This window comes from Astyanax mexicanus, chromosome 6, assembly GCF_023375975.1.
Source record: "Astyanax mexicanus isolate ESR-SI-001 chromosome 6, AstMex3_surface, whole genome shotgun sequence".
NCBI lineage: Eukaryota > Metazoa > Chordata > Actinopteri > Characiformes > Acestrorhamphidae > Astyanax > Astyanax mexicanus.
This window is the reverse complement of record NC_064413.1, coordinates 36,059,780-36,078,311: the sequence shown is the minus strand read 5'-3', so window position 1 is coordinate 36,078,311 and position 18,532 is coordinate 36,059,780. Positions and strand designations below refer to the sequence as shown.

At 39.2% G+C, this 18,532-nt stretch overlaps 1 protein-coding gene across 1 annotated transcript; it reads left to right on the top strand.

Moving 5' to 3' along the window:
- Positions 1-718: 718 nt before the first annotated feature.
- Positions 719-8,383, top strand: vim (vimentin). The gene is made up of 9 exons (XM_007250367.4): positions 719-1,386; positions 2,626-2,686; positions 3,981-4,076; positions 4,915-5,076; positions 6,193-6,318; positions 6,416-6,636; positions 7,412-7,455; positions 7,731-7,813; positions 7,919-8,383. The coding sequence occupies exons 1-9, from the start codon at positions 854-856 to the stop codon at positions 7,958-7,960; spliced, it is 1,368 nt and encodes a 455-aa protein (XP_007250429.3). The 5' UTR covers positions 719-853; the 3' UTR covers positions 7,961-8,383.
- Positions 8,384-18,532: the final 10,149 nt, after the last annotated feature.

The following is an 18,532-nucleotide window of genomic DNA, read 5'->3' as shown; positions in this document are numbered from 1 at the left end:
CTCTTGCATCCAGACTGCAATTGAAAAAACAGGAGGGGCAGTGAGTTTTTTTGCTTTCTGGGTCACATGACATCATGTTCAGTAGCTCCTCCATTTACACTTGCTGTTGTGTTTACCTAGATCTCCATGGAAATGTGCGCCCAAAGTGTAATTAAGGTGGGTAGCAGTGCACAAATAGCTATTTTACTATATTAAACAAGAGGTGATGAAACTAGTGCAGACTGGACTAAAATTAACTAAAATGACCTTACCTTTTAGAGAAAATCAGTAGGTAATTCAGCCTGTAATTTTCTCAGCGGATGTGTGAGAAAAACACATACATGTTCCTTTTGGACGGGAATAAAATCGCTTATGCTCTTAAACACATTAGGAGCGCTAGAAATTTAAGTAATTAACTTTTGAGAAGAACATTTTGCAACTCTAGGGCAACCACTGTTTTAATCAATTGCCAAATTTCGCATAAAATCAAAACAGTGAATTAAACATCTTAGTTTTTGAATTATTCTTTTTCTTTTTGACGGCCAAATGGCACGGTATTTTGATGGTGACCCCTTTAAAGATACCTCATAAAAAAGAACTGTTTTTGCACTGTTTCAGCAGTGCAGAAGCACCCCTCCTCCATCTCCAGCTCTCCATCTCTCTCTCTCTCCATCTCTCTCTCTCTCTCTCTCCGCCCCTCTGCGTGCTCTGAGGTGAGTGGGGGAGTGAGTGGGTATAAAAGCGGGCTCAGGCTGCGGGGTTTGATCTGCTGGGGAAACGCTCTCTCGGGCTGTTTACAGTAACCGGGGCGTTTTCACTGCTTCACAGACTCACAGACTGCCGCTGCGGCTCTATCAGGACTATCTTCTCCAGCATGGCCTCCCGAACCACCCGCCAGTCCTCCTCCTACACCAGGATGTTCGGAGCGGAGCGCCCGGGAACGGCTGGCTCCAGCTACTCCATTGCGCGCTACTCCAGCCCAGTGCGCTCCACCCGGATGACCTACAGCGCCTCCTCCGCGCCTGCCATCGTCTCCGTCAGCAGGAGCAGCAGGCTCCGCAGCGCGCCCTCTCCGCGGCTCGGCTCCGGCACGCTGGACTTCGCGCTGTCCGACGCCATCAACACCGAGTTCAAGGCCAACCGCACCAACGAGAAGGCCGAGATGCAGCACCTGAACGACCGCTTCGCCAGCTACATCGAGAAGGTGCGCTTCCTGGAGCAGCAGAACAAGAGCCTGAGCGCGGAGCTGGAGCTACTGAGGGGAAAGGGCACCTCCCGGGTGGGAGATCTGTACGAGGAGGAGATGAGGGAGCTGCGCCTGCAGGTCGACCAGCTGATCGGGGACAAGGCCAGGGTGGAGGTGGAGAGAGATAACCTGGGGGAGGACATCCAGCGCCTCAGAGAGAAGTAGGCACTCTCAACTTCTTAAAACTGAGAAACACATCAACAGGAATAGAAGGAAAATATGTGTTTCATTCATTTATTCACCAATTCAGTATCAGTGCATTTCCCCAATTACATAACTTCTGCACACAAATATAATGATATATTGCATCAAAAATCTTTATTTTACTCACATCAATAGGAATACCATATGTGATGCTGTATAAAAACCTCGTTTTAAAAGTTCTTTTACGCAGCATCCATAATGCTGTACAAAATAGGTGTTAGGAGTTATCATGACTGTAAACAGTACCGCTGTATTTACTGAAGAACCAGTTAAAGACCTCTGTTTTGAATAGTTTACATAGTAAAAACTGCCAAAATAGCTTTATTTCTTTTATAAGCCAAAACCAACACCAAATCAAAATGTTTAGCCAAAAACTTAAGGCCAAATACTGAGCAAAACTTTTCAGAAGTTTCCATACATTTTACATTTTTTCCCACTATCCCATAAATTAAATATTCTAAATTTCCTTTCGTTCTGTTTAAAAAAAAAATTTCTTCATTGTTCAGTATAAATTATTTAGTCTTTTCATTTTTCGTTTTTCAGAGCACAAAAAGGGATTTATTTTGCTATTTTCAGAAAAAACATTTTTGGTTGCAAACTATAGTTTTTTTTTTTTCAAAATATAGGCTTGAGGGGATGAGAAAGTATTTATATGCTTGTTATAGACTTTTACAGATCAAATTAATAGTCAATATACCGTAATTTTTAAAAACTATCTGCTTTTATGGTATATTTTAGTGTCTTGCACATTTTGACACCTACTTTAACTCTACATAATGAGCTGTCAATCAGGTGATTTGTTGAATCAGAGTGTTGGAAGCAACAGGGGAAAAAAATAGACTGTGCAGCTGATTTCGCTTCAGTACACTTTTGGCCTCCACATGCTGAGCTAGGGCATACAGCAAGATTCATGACTGTGGGATCAATTTTTAATCAGATTTTATTTTAGAGTCTAAAATAGTTTAAGCTATTTCCGTTCTGCAAATAAGAATAAATGAGTAGATTAAAGTAGTGGAAAGTGCTAGATTTCAATGGCAGGACTATCCATGTATATCTACACTATATTTAACTCTATTTCTATTACTTTATGTTTTTTTGTGTGTGTATGTACGGTGTGATGGATTAAATGCAGCTTGTGTAAGGGGTGCTGTGTGAGTGGGTGTGGCACTGCTCTAATGCTTCTGTGTCACTTCCAGGCTTCAGGAAGAGATCATTCAAAGGGAAGATGCTGAAAATAACCTCCATGGCTTCAGGCAGGTAGGTTTCCACCATGAACGAACTTAAACCGTCCACCACCTCCACAGCACAAGAACTTTTTGACTTGTAATAGTTTTACCTTTTTTGTGCTTACAAAAGGTTTTCTATGATTAAGGCATGATTTTACCATGCAATGAACCAAGTAAACATGTTAGCCTTTCCAATGAATAACCATATGTACATATTGTACATAAATAAAAAATTAAGTGTACTTTTGTTAGAAATACATTTTGTAAAATTATATTATATAATAGTAAAGAAAATAACGGGTTTCTCCTTAAAGGGGGGAATGGTTGATATATAGTTTGTTGGAGGGTCATAGTTCTATAAAGCAGTGTTTCCCTTGGGGCCCACTATGCTGCACATTTTAGTGTTTTTGCAGCTTTTTTTTCAACAAACCCCTAAAGAACCCATTGTTTTAGAACAGATACTACTATATTACTGCATGTCCTTCTTCAAATGCATGCAGTTGGTTATATCAGTGAAAACTGCTCCGTAACCCAAATTAATGATGTTCTGAAACCCCTCAGTGGTACCGGGTGCATTCAGCATTGTTTCTTGAGTGTGAGGGCTGGTGGACAGCTACTGCCCAGCCTGTCAGGGATTACGAAACACTGTGGTCCAGTGTCAGGGTTACAAACACAAGTCAATGGGCTGCTTTGTCCTGGGAATTTATGGCAGAAAAGCTGGTTCCACGCCGACATTGTTTCTGGGCTGACGAGGAGAGGGGGTCTGTGCATAGATGACAATGCAAGCTGTTGTCTAAGTGGTTGGTTCTACTCTTAAGTACAGGAAACGGGTGATTTGAGACATCGGAAGAATACAATAAGGGGACATGTGTGTTCAATTGTGCCTGCCAAGGCCACCTGTGACAGTCCAGATAGACAGAGGAAGGAGGGACCTTCCGGCAGAGGACAGCAAGCAGATGCTGTTTAGCTTATTCAGTGCTGTCCTTGGTGAGGGTTCTAGAAACTAATCTAATTTGTGTCGCCTTTGTAGTATAAACCTGTATTCAATTCAGCTGATTCTTGTTGGTGCTATAGAGAGTTCTTTAGATTCTGTTTCCTAAATAATGTCTCAATGGATTGTTTTTTGAAGAACAAACAATCCATGCGAAGAACAAATCCACCAATAAACATACTGTAGATGTTTTATACCAACGTAAGCTGGCATAGGAGCTTAGAGCCATTTAGAAACGTTTTACTTTGAAGAAACCAGTGAGCATTGCTTCACATGTAGTGCAATCATTGATAATACCATATCCAACTGAGGTTCTGAGATTCTGTTCTTGCAGGATGTCGATAATGCTTCCCTGGCTCGTCTAGACCTGGAGCGCAAGCTGGAGTCTCTGCAGGAGGAGATCATTTTCCTCAAGAAGCTTCATGATGAGGTTGGTAACCACCACACCACCATTCCACATGTCTCTTTTCTGCTCAACTCCTGTCCTGCACATGATGACAGGTTCAAGCATGCGACTGGAACTCTCACTGAGACCTGAGAGGATCAGGAGATTGGCAGGAAATGGCATTACCATGCAGCTTAAACGCTCAGAGGAGGTAAAGGAATTATGTCAAGAGGATAAAGGTGGTAAGAAGGCCATGTTTCCTTTGGAAAACCTGCATTATTCGACTGGTCTTTCAAAAACAGTTCAATGCAGAGTCAGTGGCAGTGCATAATATACAGGATAGCATATTAAAACCAGATACATATACCATTCCAGCATCAGCATTGCAGTGTGTACATGTGGAGTAGTCACATCGCAAATGTGTCGGTTATTAAACCAATCAAAGGAAAATACCCACTGTTCTCAGTTTCCAACAATATTTGCCCAACATTATTTATTTTACTCCAATTCTGGATACGCACATTGCATTTGTAATATCATGACATGCTGGATCATTTACTTCTGGTTATATTGGGTAAAAACTGTGGTGATTTTTTTTTTAAATATTGAATTATATATTGCACTACATCACAATATTCCACTGTCAGTGGTAAACTGCCCTAATGCAAAGGTCTAAGACCTGCAACTGTTTTTTATTTGTCTTTTTTCAGTTTAGGAGCAACACAACAAATGAAAGGCTATCAATATACTGTACAGATCAAGAAAAATGATGTTAACTATGTTTGGTGGACCTTTTTAAGGCAGACTCTGCTCATTAAACTTTCAGAAGCCAGACAGACAGCATGTGTAATCCTGGGCTTTCCTCTCCTCTGTTCCTCTGCAGGAGATTGCTGAGCTCCAGGCGCAGATACATGACCAGCACGTGCAGATTGATATGGACGTGGCCAAGCCTGATCTGACCGCTGCCCTGAGGGATGTCCGCTCGCAGTATGAGACTCTGGCCACCAAGAACATCCAGGAGGCGGAGGATTGGTACAAATCCAAGGCAAGTCTATTTATAGAATTGATTTAATATTGGCCGTTTTCCTAAACTATGTGTGCGTTTTTTTACATTACTTGTTCATTGGTTGGCTCTTCACCCCACTGACACCACTGCAGATTTTTTAACCTCGTAAACCTTTTATGACCAATCAACGGTTTCTGGCTTTTTACCACCACTGTAATACATTAAACAACTCAAATCATCTACATAATACTCTTGGGGGTGTAACAAAAGTCACTAGGTTAATCATAAGGGGTTAAAATGACTCAGTGCAGTGTGCTATTATGTTAATGTTAGCAATTTCAGTGGCTGTAGCAATTACCTAAACAGCAGTACAGTCTGTCCCTCCTGAAACTAAAGGTGCTGTGCTTAAAATGGCCTCCCTCTGAGTTAAAGCCCAGCAGATGGTAATGATGGGTTTCACTGGATCAAGAGGACAGATGGCCAATCACTGAAAGCACTCTGCACAATAGATCACTGGACGTTTAAAAAAATAATTAATGCGTCTGCAATCAGAGTATTGACATGTTGAATAGATTACCACTCCCCCTTCCTGTGAACCTGCTTGACCCGTATGTTAATTAGACAAACCCCATTAGCAGATTCATTTAGTGCTAATTAAACAGTTCAGCAGTTCAAAGCAGGACTAGATAATAGTGATTCAGGCTTTTAACCTCTTATAAAAATAAAGTTTTGCCATCCTATTCATATATTACCCGTTGTGTCCTTTTAAGTAGGGGTGATGCACCCAATATTTGGCATATGAAATTATTGTAAAATAAGGCAAATAAAAGTGCTTTCGATGTTTGAAAAGAGAGGCCAAAGACTGAATCATTTCATATACAGAAAAATGACTGATTTATGACAAATGCACTTTGTTGATATGTCTGCATTTAATACATATTTCTAAACTGTAGTTTTGTAATGTAATTTTCTTTTAAAAGTAAGTCTAAAAAGTTTTGCATTTATGCAATTGTAAAAATAATGAAAATCTGTATTCAGCTTATTTTGTTTGTTTTCTATCTCTGACAAAAATATAAATTTCCCATCATCCCTGATTTCAAAAGGCATGTTTGTGTTATTTTAGAATAACAAGCCATGTCATTTTTCTCCCATTAGTTTACTGATTTGTCAGACGCTGCTGCCCGCAGCAGTGAAGCTATCCGCCTGGCCAAGCAGGATGCAAACGAGTACCGCCGCCAGGTACACGCTCTGACCTGTGAGGTGGATGCTCTTAAGGGCACTGTAAGTATTTTCTTAATATGTCATATAGAACATATAGAATACATTTTGTAAGTTTATTACTGGTAAAATAATTAAATGTTTCCAATCTGTTGGTTAGAACGAATCCCTGGAGCGCCAGATGAGAGAACTGGAGGACAGCTTTGGCATGGAGTCATCTGGATACCAGGACACCATTGTCCGCCTGGAGGACGATATCCGTAACATGAAGGACGAGATGGCTCGGCACCTGCGCGAGTACCAGGACCTGCTCAATGTCAAAATGGCCCTGGATATTGAGATCGCCACCTATAGGAAACTACTGGAAGGAGAAGAGAGCAGGTAAAGATCAAACAATCAAGTATCTTGTCTCTGTTACTCTCTATTAGGAACTAGGATGTTGTACTGACATGCCCAAAGTCATGGGACAGGAACTAGTACCAGTACTAGTTAGTATGAAAGCTTAAGAACACTGCATTGAATGTGGTCTGTTAGCATGGACAGTTGTAGCCAGATTCCACCGGTCTTGATCATTACCACCCACTGCACTTCAACATGGGTGGGAATGTCTTCTTTGATGGATTCTTGGTATACATCTGACACTGTGTATCATGGAATGTAAAATGTACTGAAAGCTCGGAAATATAACACCCCTTTCATCTGGCACCCACTACCAGGCCTTGTATGGACTCTATGCCATATGCATGCTGGCCAGTGTTCAGCCTCACTCACAAGATAACACCTCAGAACATATACAGGTGTCAGTGTTCTCCAGCAATCCCTTAAGAAAACACTTCATGACTGCTATCTGATCACCTATGGCATATCAGTGTATACAGTCGTCAATTAATAATAATAATAATAATATAATAATAATAAGTCTAAATTTGCAATAAGCCACTGTTCGCACAGACCAACCATAAGAGCTTATCTAAAAATCCCTTAATTTATTTAGAAAACAATCTAAATCTATCACAGCCTCACTATTTTAATTTAGACGCAGTCATTCCCTTTTCCCAATGCTTTCCAAAGAACTTAAATTTTCTGATGCTAATGTGCATTTCTGTTTTTTTACACACTAATCTAAAAAGCTCTTTCTATCTTGTTTTGTGTTCAGGATCATCACGCCCATGCCTAACATCTCTTCTATTAATATGAGAGGTACAGTAACCACTTGAATGTCTTTTTTCACTGCTATAAAGCATCAGACATTGTTTTTTACAGAACCAGACTGAACAGCAGTGCCTACTATAGGCCTTGAATAAATAATAAAAGTGATGACGTGCATTTTTTAAAAATAAATGCAGAGCTGAGGCTGGCAAGTAGAACATTGCTGAGTTTGCAGAAATCATTCATTTTAAGTAGACACTTCTTTAAGGGTTGGGTTTCACCTTTAAAAGATTCACATTCAAGACTGTGCTTTCCTCTTTGCGCAGAAACCATGCTAGACTCCAGACCAATGATCGAAAACCTTACAAAGAAGGTGGTGATTAAGACTATAGAAACAAGAGATGGGCACGTAAGTAAAATAATATGTTTATGTTTCTGCTCTACTTTTCACGGCAATACTAATATACCCACCATATGTTAGTAATAATGTTTGATTTCTGTGTCTGATTTACAGGTAATTAATGAGTCCACTAAGCATCATGATGATCTGGAATGAACCGCATGTGAATCTGTAAAGAACAGGACAGTTATAGAGCACTGAGGGGGAGTGCACTGTAGCCGGATGCCATATAGAATGTGGAGTTTTTCTGTTGTTTCCGTGAGAGTTAAACAAACAAACAATTAAAAACAGCTTTAAAGTGCCTTTTGCGATAATAGAAAGAAAGATCTGCAGACTGAGTTGTGTTTCTGCAAACTGTAGGCCAGTGAGAAAACCAGCTTTACCAGTATTCCTGTTTACCACATAGTTTACACTGTACAAGCAAGACCACAGCAATAATCTGAGTGACTACTTTTCTGGTTTGTATTTGTTATTGAAAATTGACCAAAGTCTAGGAGAATGAACTGATGACTTGTGTACACAATAAAACATCAAACTGTCACCGCTTTCACTAAGGCAATAAATCTTTCCAAAACGAAATGGTCGCACTGTTTTTGCTTGCATTAGGTAATATTTGTTCACGTTTTTAATTTAGTCCAAATGTATTAAACTGAATAAGTATTACTGAATAAGCATCTCACCTGTTTGTTCTGCAGAGTCTGGGAGAGCAAAGAAGAATTTCTGACATTCTTGTGAGGATTTTGTTTTCATTAGAGGGGGACGTACAGTAGCAGTGATCCCATACCAGCCCATCTTTCACATCTGTGCTAAAAGAAAATGAAGTGTGAGAAGTCATAGGTTACATTTCTTGGTGAATGCCCAAAGCAGCAATGAATACAAAATGTTCTGCAAATGTCTTACAGCAAGATATGCTCAATGTAGCTATTATAATAGTAATAATAGTAACAGCATACTGCTCACATTTCTATTTCATACTATAGATTAGCATGCTATAGGAAATAACTAGTAATAATTTGTAATGAGTATCAACCCAAATAATCAGTTCCTTAACAGAGAGTGAGTGCATTCACCTCTACTGCAGTTCACCTTAAAATATATTCAGGGGTCTTCATCACAACTATTCAAACTATTACTAATAATAATACTTATTGTTAAGGTGCTTAATTATTTTGTTTTGTTTAGTTTTTTCTCATATTTAATTAAATAAATTAAAATATATTTGAGATATTTATTAGACTTCATTATTTATATATTTTATTTTCTTTAAGTTTTTTGTTATGCATGCATCTACCCTGTCATGGCAAACTGCAGGACAGGGTGCACCATTTTAGTGAAAATGGGTATTTGTGATGTGATTGAGTTGTAATTTGTATTTTTTATTTTGTTTTACAATATTTAAATTACCTTGATATTTTACCAATATAGCTCAGGCTTTACCTCAGATATATGTAAAAACAATATGGGGCAGGGTGGGTTTTTCCAAGATAGCAAGGTTAACAGAGAGTTTTTTAGATATGTATATAGCATATACATTTTTTGTGAAAATAGTTAATGGAATAATAGATAATAATATAAAAAAAACATATTTAAGAAAGAAACAAGAAAATATGGGTTAAAATGCGTGTTATTTTTACCACCTAAAAGAATCCATCAACTTAAGCAGGCAACACAGCAGATATGGAAAAAAGAAACCGATGGTATAAAATGTACATAAAGTATTCTTAATTTAAGGTTTAAATTAATTTATATTTGTAATATGTATTGATATTGACCCACATATTGAATTGATTATAACAGGTTCCCATGAAAGTGTGAATGTGAAACGCATAAATGAATGCACGGCCATGTGGCAGCTAACTCTTTGCTCCTTGGAACAAAGTGGAGGAAAGCTGGATCAAGTGCCCTTATCCCTTTGCCCTCCTTTCTCAGGCTACACCACTCTGGGGAATCCTGTAAGTATAGAGGCTCGTATTTTGCCAAGTACAAAAAGAACAAAGTTGGGGTGGTAATCTGGCTTGGATACGGTTTCCTTCAGCAGTGTAACAGGTCTAATGCTTTAAGCCAGTCTGCAGCTTCCTGCGAATCAGAGTAGAGACTCCAAATCAGGTGAGGACAATAATCGAGACCACCTGACTGAATTCATTCACTCATAGAGCCATTCTGTATTTTACCTGGGACTGATTTTCACTTGGTCATTATTATTCACTTGGTTACTATTAGGAAATTGTAAGAGGTCTTCAGGTGAATAAGTAAGAGGAGGCATAAATTCTGATATTTGAATGCTTTTGTAATACGATTATTATTATTATGACAATAATGATACTAATAAAATATTCTTAATCTATAATTATAAACCAAAAATGTATATATTTTTTGTAAGCTGGACAGGTGGATGAACAGACATTATATTACCTTCTCTATCAAAATGCTGCAGCCACTTTTATTAACAGATTGAAACAATCTAATAAAGTTTAAATTTAAAATTCACAAATAGTTATAGAATTGCATTATCCCTTAAGTAATCAAGTGATATACAACAATACATTGGAAACAATGGCTATTATCTGAGCAGTTTAACATGTAAAGCAAATGACACCAAATCTTAATATTCTTTTTAAAATGGAAAATTTGGAAGAATTACAAAAAATCAAAAGTACAGTTGCGCTGTTGTTTCTCTGGGCTTGGAGGACTCTCAGATGGATCATCTCATAGTGAAAATGTGTATTGTGGTCAGAAAAATCAATATTCCAGATCTTTTTTTTTTGTAAGAAACTGATGCAGTGTACTCTGGACCAAAGATGAAAAGGACCACCCAGACTGTTTATTACTGCATTATTACTGTTATTTGGGTGATTGGTTTTGTGTTGGTACAAGAGCATTTACAGAGCATTCAACTGATGTGTATGGTTGTACTCCCCTCTACTGGTGAAAAAGTATATGTTTTGGTCATGGTGTTGCAGCTGATAGTAGTGAAGTGAAACATTTGATTTCATATTTGTTTATATGCCCATCAGTTGTGTTATCAGGCAACAAAACAGTCTGGGGTGCTCCACAGAGATGTAATTAAACTCAGCCCAATTAAACTCATTATTTGCATAATAGGCATGCCCCCTTAATCCGAACTTACCATCAGTGTGTAGTCTTGCCCATCAGGGCTACCTTCCATTGGGTATTCCATTTTTTTTTTTATATAATGGTTGCTTCCCTAGCCAACGTGTTGTAGGCTATAAGAGCATGTTACCACACTTTGTACTATAAATTGTAACAAAGTGTTGGCAATGCACTGACAACTGCAATGCAGTTGAGCGCAGTGTCTGAAGGGGTTAGCAATATATATGCAGCTATATAACCCCTAGAAAAGAGTTGAAATCAACTCTGTGGGATGGAATTTTTGCTGTGTTGTGAGAATAAGAGGTTGGGGCAGCAGGTGGTCATTCTGTAGAGCTTTAAAAGCGTTTATATGATTTATTATTATTTTTCTGAATGGTGAGGCACAGTGGTCTGTGTGCTGTGGTACTGTCAGTAGGCCAGTGTAACCTGAGTTAACCTGAGCAGTGCATGTGCAGGGTGGGGCAGAGCAGCAGGAGGTCTCTGTCCGAGGTGCTGAAGGCACCTGAGCCAGGAAGCAGTGAGTTCATCCTACATCCTTACTGTGCACACAGGTTACCCCACCCCAACCACACATTCTGTATTTTCTTTTAGGCCACATATGTTAATATCAGTGTCATAATATAATGTAATATAATATAATAATATAATAAATAAATAAATAAATAAATAAATAAATAAATAAATAAATAAATACAAGATCAGTCATAACTTTAGTGCCACTGACGGGTGAAACCAAATGCTAAACAAACCAAAATACTCGGTGAAGCATATAGGTGTCTCTTTTCTGGGGTGCTGTTACCTTTCAGAGTTTCAGAGGCTGGTAACTCAGCTAAACTTATACCATGCAACAGAGATAACTCTTGGTCTTCCTTTCCTTGGGCAGTCCTGGTGAGAGCCAGTTCCATCATAACATTTGATGGTCCTTGCAGGCAGCAGTTCTGATTCATGAGCAGGTCCTGGTCTGAGATGCCAGTGTGACATCTAGTGGCAGACAGGATCATATACAGGACTTTCATAGGATCTGTTGCTAATGTCTTGATGCCAGATACAGATGGCAAGATTCCACAGGACACATTCCAAAAGTCTTGTAAAGTTTATAAGTTGAATTCTCATCTGCTGACCTACACAGTAGTTGGTAGTTGTGCTATTGTTATGGCTGGTCAGTGTGAATTACAGATATGTTTCAAAAGTTTTTATTAAAGTGTGTAGATCAAATTTTATAAAAGGGTTAGTAATTAAATCAGGTTAAATTGGTACCCTAATAGATAATGTAAATGTCTATACCTGTTAAAGCTTCATCCTTGAACCATATTTGTTCAAGTCAATGTAAAATTTGCATATAATGCTATTTATTCCCATTAGAGGCTTCATTATGCTGTTTCCATCCTCAGCTGTGCAATTTCTCTGATGTTAGGCGGTGTAGGCCAGATGGAGGAGGAATGTCCCTGTATTAACATGCAAATGAGGGTTTGAATGGGACAAGCCATGTTTAAAAGCCCCTCTTTAAAATCCTCTGTTCTCCAGCCCCTGCAGTCTGCAATAATAGAGAGAGAAATAAAGGTAAAACAGCACCTCTCTGTGGCATCATGCCAACGCCTGAAGGACAGAGAGTAACAGTCATTCATTATAATTCACCTGTACTATTGACTTCTGTCTACTTTATAATTATATTATATTATATTATATTACATTATATTATATTATATACGTCTTTACTCTTTAATTAAAATAAAATACATTTTCTTACCATTGTTTTCCAAGTTCTCAGTAGCATAACATGTTTATAACTAGATTGTTGGCATTATATAAAGTTTTTGTAAGTAATGATCTCTTTTTAATTCTATGTCACAATTGCATTCTTAACTGTACTTAACAGAGGTATTACTCCTGTAAATAACATCCAATACAAAAAATATTACCATCCACCTTAGCGTACTGCATAAGCACTGGCCCAGAAGCCCTCAACATTAAAATACACATAATGTTCATAACATTTAGTGTGTGATTTTCTTTGGCTAGTGATTCAAATTTTCGAACTAACTACGATTATTATGCATGAAGTGATTCATTTAGGATACACCCACAAACTGGTGGACAAATCAGCATTCTTGGGTGACTGTCATAATAAAGTCAATTACAGCACCTTCAAACCATAATCACCAAACAAAAGCCAATCATGCAACTGTGATAATACAGCATGTACGGACCAACCTCTTCTTGCACGTTCAAATCTAAAACAAAAAAGTGTGAAGGGCATCATTTATGACCTTGCCAATCAAGCACAGCACTGTGTCTGTTAACTTTTCTGCCGGTGAGTGGGAGTTGGAGCACAAAAGCCTACCCGTTTCTTTTTCTCACCAGCCTACAGTATGCAAGCTCTTATGAGCTGAAAAGGCCACGGTCCTCCAAACTCGGCCCTGAGCGTGCTGAAGGCATGTTACCATAGGAACTGTGAGCGAAGCTCGCAGGTAACGTACAGCAGAGTTTAGTAAAAATCATAACTGAAGTACATCTGTGATCACTGTGGGTGGTCTGACACCAAAAAAAAATATTTTACTCCATTAATGAATTAAACTATTCTCTAAAATGCACAGTAAAAGAGTGTATGAAAGGCAGTCAGTTCTGTTTGAACTTGATCACTTATTGTTGAGATCATGTAACTGCAGTAAATAAAGGTCAGGAGTAAAGTAATCCAGCAGGTCCTATTGAAACAGTGGAGCGGGCAACTGTTCTCGTAAATGTTTGAAGAGTGTGTTTGCTCTGAAACAAGTAGGAGAGAAGCTGTGTGTACACGGTCTATTAAACACGATTCAGTTACAACACAGCAGCGGCATCAGAGAACTGCAGCACAGCGTGAAGCACTCAGCGTACAGGAATTATAGCACCTTGACCTTAACATGGACAATCCAATACACCAGCAAACATGACAGTGTGTCAGGTGTTGCTGGTATCTGTAATTAGATAGAAGAGGAGAAGACAGGATAAGACAGCGAAATGACGGGGCTTGAGAGGCAGAGAATGAAATAAGGATGTAACTAAGGAAGAAGGAAAAAAATAATATTTGCAAAAATGTTGTTGGTTCATTCAGTTCCTTTGTTTCTGCCTATGTTGGGGCACAGTTAGTTGTATAAATATATATCAAATACATACCTCAGCAGTGCAAGTAGTGCTAGTCTAACCATAAATGTACCACAGTAGTGCTACCCAATGCACATGTAAGTTATTCACAAAGACAGACTTTTTATAAACAAACAAATGCTAAGGCTATGTCAGTTTAGCTAGCTAGTTAGATAGCGTTACTAGCCTAGCTATTTTAATTGGCCGTGTACATACAGCATGCATTTTTCAGCTAGTTTGTTAAAGGGTAGTAAATGGATACTGAGCATGGAAAGTGATTACTGTATGCTGGATTTTATTTATTATTATTTATGCCAGTGTCCATTTAAAAATTTAGTCAAATTTTTTTCTGGTTGTCAAAAATCACAAAACGACCAAATAATCACCTAAACATAACTATTTAGTTGTTCCCACTAGAAGTCATGCAAGGCCTAGTCTTTTTTACCCCCAACCCTGATATTATTTAGCCTCTCTTTATTGTTGGTTGTGGAAAAAAAATTTTTTTGTTCATTACAAAAATAAAACACCACATTTTGTTCAACATTAGTACAACAAACTAAAACTACTCAAGATTACTCTAATGCATGATCTGCTCTATTATAGTGAGTCGGGACAAGAACATTTCCGAGATTATTTTATTTTTCAAACCAGTGAAAAGTGTCATAACAAAACCAAATAATAGATAATTAAAAAATAATTAAGTCTAAAAACACTTAAGAATATTTAACTTATAACACCCAGCATGTGGGTTGTTGGGATGGTAATACAATCTTTGACACCTATGAAAAGTTAAACCCAATTAAAAGTGTCCTTGACTCCATACCAACATATATATTTTATATACCATGGAACAGACACCTCTGTTCATCTTTGACAATAACAGCAAGTTCGCAACCATCCATGTCAGTTGACCTGAATTTAATAGAACGGTGTTGAAAAAATCCCCAAAAATCTCATAATATCAACATGAACCAGAATCTCAAAGGAGTGAAATCTACGCCAATAAGATTTGAGGCTTAATTAACAGCATGAGTGTTTTAAACTGTAAATTGTTTTTCGTTTTTCAGCAGATGCAGTTAAACAGTCCTGAAATCAGAGTGTTCTGCAGCACCCTTACCTGGGAGTAGAAGATAAATATCACATTCAGAGGACCGTCCCCTACACCATACCCTTCTCTTCATTCAGTATTTCTGCAGGTCTCACATACTCGTTCTCTTTCAGATCAAAGGTGAGGAGGAAATTTCACAGGTGGGAAGTCACAGATGTGTTAAAATCTATATATAGCACAAGTGTGTAAACAAATGAGTGTGGGGAGGATGTGTGAAGTGCTGAGGCTGAGTGATGTTGCAGGAGAAATCTCTACCCCCAGTGCTCAGAGCCAGGAGTGGATTTCCAAAACAGCTGCTAATACATAATCATGATGTGGTCAGGTGCAGCCATGTGTCTGCATGAGTGCATGAGAGGGGGCGTCTTGGGGAAAGAGGGTGCTTACTGCTTAGCTTCAGAACTGAACGGGTTTGAAGTAAAGATAGATTAAATCTGATTTTTCTTTTATTGTGCGGATATAAAATCCTCAAATTGGTACAGAAGCTCCATAGTTTGGATGTTCTGGCCAGTCAATTTGGAATTTAATTTGTTTTACCATAGTCCTTACCATAACAGTCCTTACAACTTAATGAACATGAACTTGTTTTCTTTGCATTATTTGAGGTCTGAAAGCTCTACATCTTTTTTGTTATTTAAGTCAACAATCTTATTTTGAATTTGGGAAAATGTTCTTTTTACTCTTTTAACATATAACTATAAATAGCAAAATCAGAGAAACCGATTCAGAAACTGAATTGCTCTTTATTTTTTTCCAGAGCTGTACATGTTAACAGTGTGATTGGATTTCATGCACCTTTACAATATCTGCATCACATGCATTTTAATGACTTGTAATAGGGAGAAAAGCATCTCTATCATTCCCGCTCCAAGCTTGGCATGCTACTAACTGCACTGTGTAACTCTGGTGAAGCGGAGAGAAAAAAACTTGCTAGAACTGCATAATGCCGGTTCTAAAGTGCAGATGGCAGTTCTTTTGATCTCAGCTTGTCCAGAAATGTGTGTGCAAGGAATGTCATTTAATGGTGGCACAAAGCATGGAAATTACACTTCCCACTGTAGGGGGAGCATAGGATTAGAAAATACCAATTCTTACATTTTACTGGTCTAGACTAAGAACATACTGTACTTCATGCATAGATTTAAAGGCAGATGCTTTGGGCTATGCCGACTGGGTTTTGTACATAGTTGCATTTAAAATGTGTCACAATGCATTTTCTAATGCAACACCAGGATTGTGAGCATTGCCACAACAGAAACTGCAGCCAGAACCAAGTTGATTGCGCATGTGCCGACCAACATTTCTTTGTATGTTTTCATGTTTTTAATGATATTTCCTTACGTTTTTATTGGAAACATAAAACAATCTGCTTGAACGTAAAAAAAAACTTGTACGGGCCAGGTTCGGGATCAGGTCCGATAGACCCCGCCCCACCGCCCACCGTGTCCAACAGTTTAGGACGGTAAGGGGCCAACCGATCGCGGTGCACAATCATTCTGCGTCTGCCCCACCGGATCCTGTACACCACCTCCCCAAGTCTGGACAGCACCAAGCACGGGCCCACCCATGCCGACTGAAGCTTCGGGCACAGTCCCTTCTTACGCTGAGGGTTGTACAGCCAAACCCTCGCCCCCACAGATAAAGGCTCCCCAAAGCAGCGCGTCCGGCAGCAGATTGGTTCGAGCGCGCGAGCCCGTGCGCTAAATCCAGTGAGGGCAGAAGATGCGAAACGAAAGTGGGCGCGTCCTTAGCGTGCTCGCCCCCATCAGGAGGCGCCCCGAAAGCCAGAGCCACCGGCGTCCTCAGCTCACAACCAAACATAAGCAGGGCCGGCGTGAATCCTGTCGTCTCCTGTAGAGTTGCACGGTGTACCGAAGGTTCGATTCTTTTTCGATACTACGTCATCACAAACGATTCGGTTCTTTAGCGTTCGATGCTTTCGATACTGTATATAGCCCAGTCACTAGCTTCAAATGAGTCAAATTAGTAGGCGCGATTTGATTCAGTTCATAAGAAAACTGATTCACACCGCAGCAGTCGGTGTGGCAGGATTCAAACTTAGTGTTCTGAACAAATGAATCGATTCACGCGCAAGCCAGCAGAGCAGCAGCGAGTGTAGAATGGCGACGGCTAAAATAACAGATGTCTCTCGTCCGCGACTTGTGGACAAAACGGGCGCGGGGAGTGAAGTGTGGGAAAATAGTCTGAGATGTAGGCATCTGTTTTTATTGATATTTTTATTTTTAAATAAAATAACGAAAACTGAAAGTGAAACTAAACTACTTTATTAGCGCTGTTTTCACTCCCGCAGTTGTACAGCGGGGGGTGTTGTGCCGATTCTGTCCGCGAAGCGGGAGTCGGATTCAGTAGCGGATTCGGCACAAGCGCGGCGGCACCTCGCGCTCCGCGGTGTTAGTTGTAAGCGCTCGCGCTAGCCGCAAAATACGACAGAAAACACTGAGGGAGCTGCAGAATTATGTATGGGACTAGAATATGAGCACGAGGAGATCAAAGAGAACCTTTACCTGTGAGTAGCTCACATCAGAACACGCAAATCTCTCTCGCTCTCACTCTCGCTGTGTCTCTTTCTCTCTGTCTCTCTCTCTCTCTCGCACGTGAACGCCTCCGCGTTTGACCTGCAGCACTGTGTTTAGCTGTTCTTAAAAATCATTTTAATTAAATAATAGTTCTATGCTTCTATGTTACAGTGTTATTTAACATAATTCTGATCATATTTCGCTCATTTAGCAGACAAGCACCCTGATCTCAACAAAGAGCTGAGAAGTCGACAGGTTAGTGGAGTTAGTCAAGATACACTCTGTCTGTAGCTTTACTAAGATTTACTAGCGACTGCTAGTAAATCACGTTAACACGGAGAGGAGTGTGCAGGAGTTTTGTTTTGGACCCGTGGTTTTCTCTATTTCTCCATTATCCCATTGGCTGTTAAACATGAACTCAAGATGTTCACGTTTTCGCGTTTCCATCGCAAATCTGTGGTCAGGCACGTAGCCTGCTTGCTCGTTACACTGAACATGGGCTTATTAAAAACGGTAAACGGTTGATTAATATAACGGAGCAGTGAGTGTTAAAATGAACATAACATTGTAATGTTCTTCTGTCTCTTTATTTTCCTTATTCAGAACTTAACTTCTGCCCGCCCGTCAGGTTCACATAGTCAGGCTACCATTACCTCTGGTTTTAGTTTTAGTTTTTAGGAAGTGTTTAGATAATTATGTTATAGTTAAGGTTATAATAACGAAACTTGTTTTTTGTACAAATGTTTCATTTTAGAATAAAAACGTTTGCACCGATTGTTCAGTGTTCAATCCAGTTCAGTCAAAAATAAACATTTTATGTTCAGATATTTTTATTGTTTTTTTTTCTTCCAAGTATCG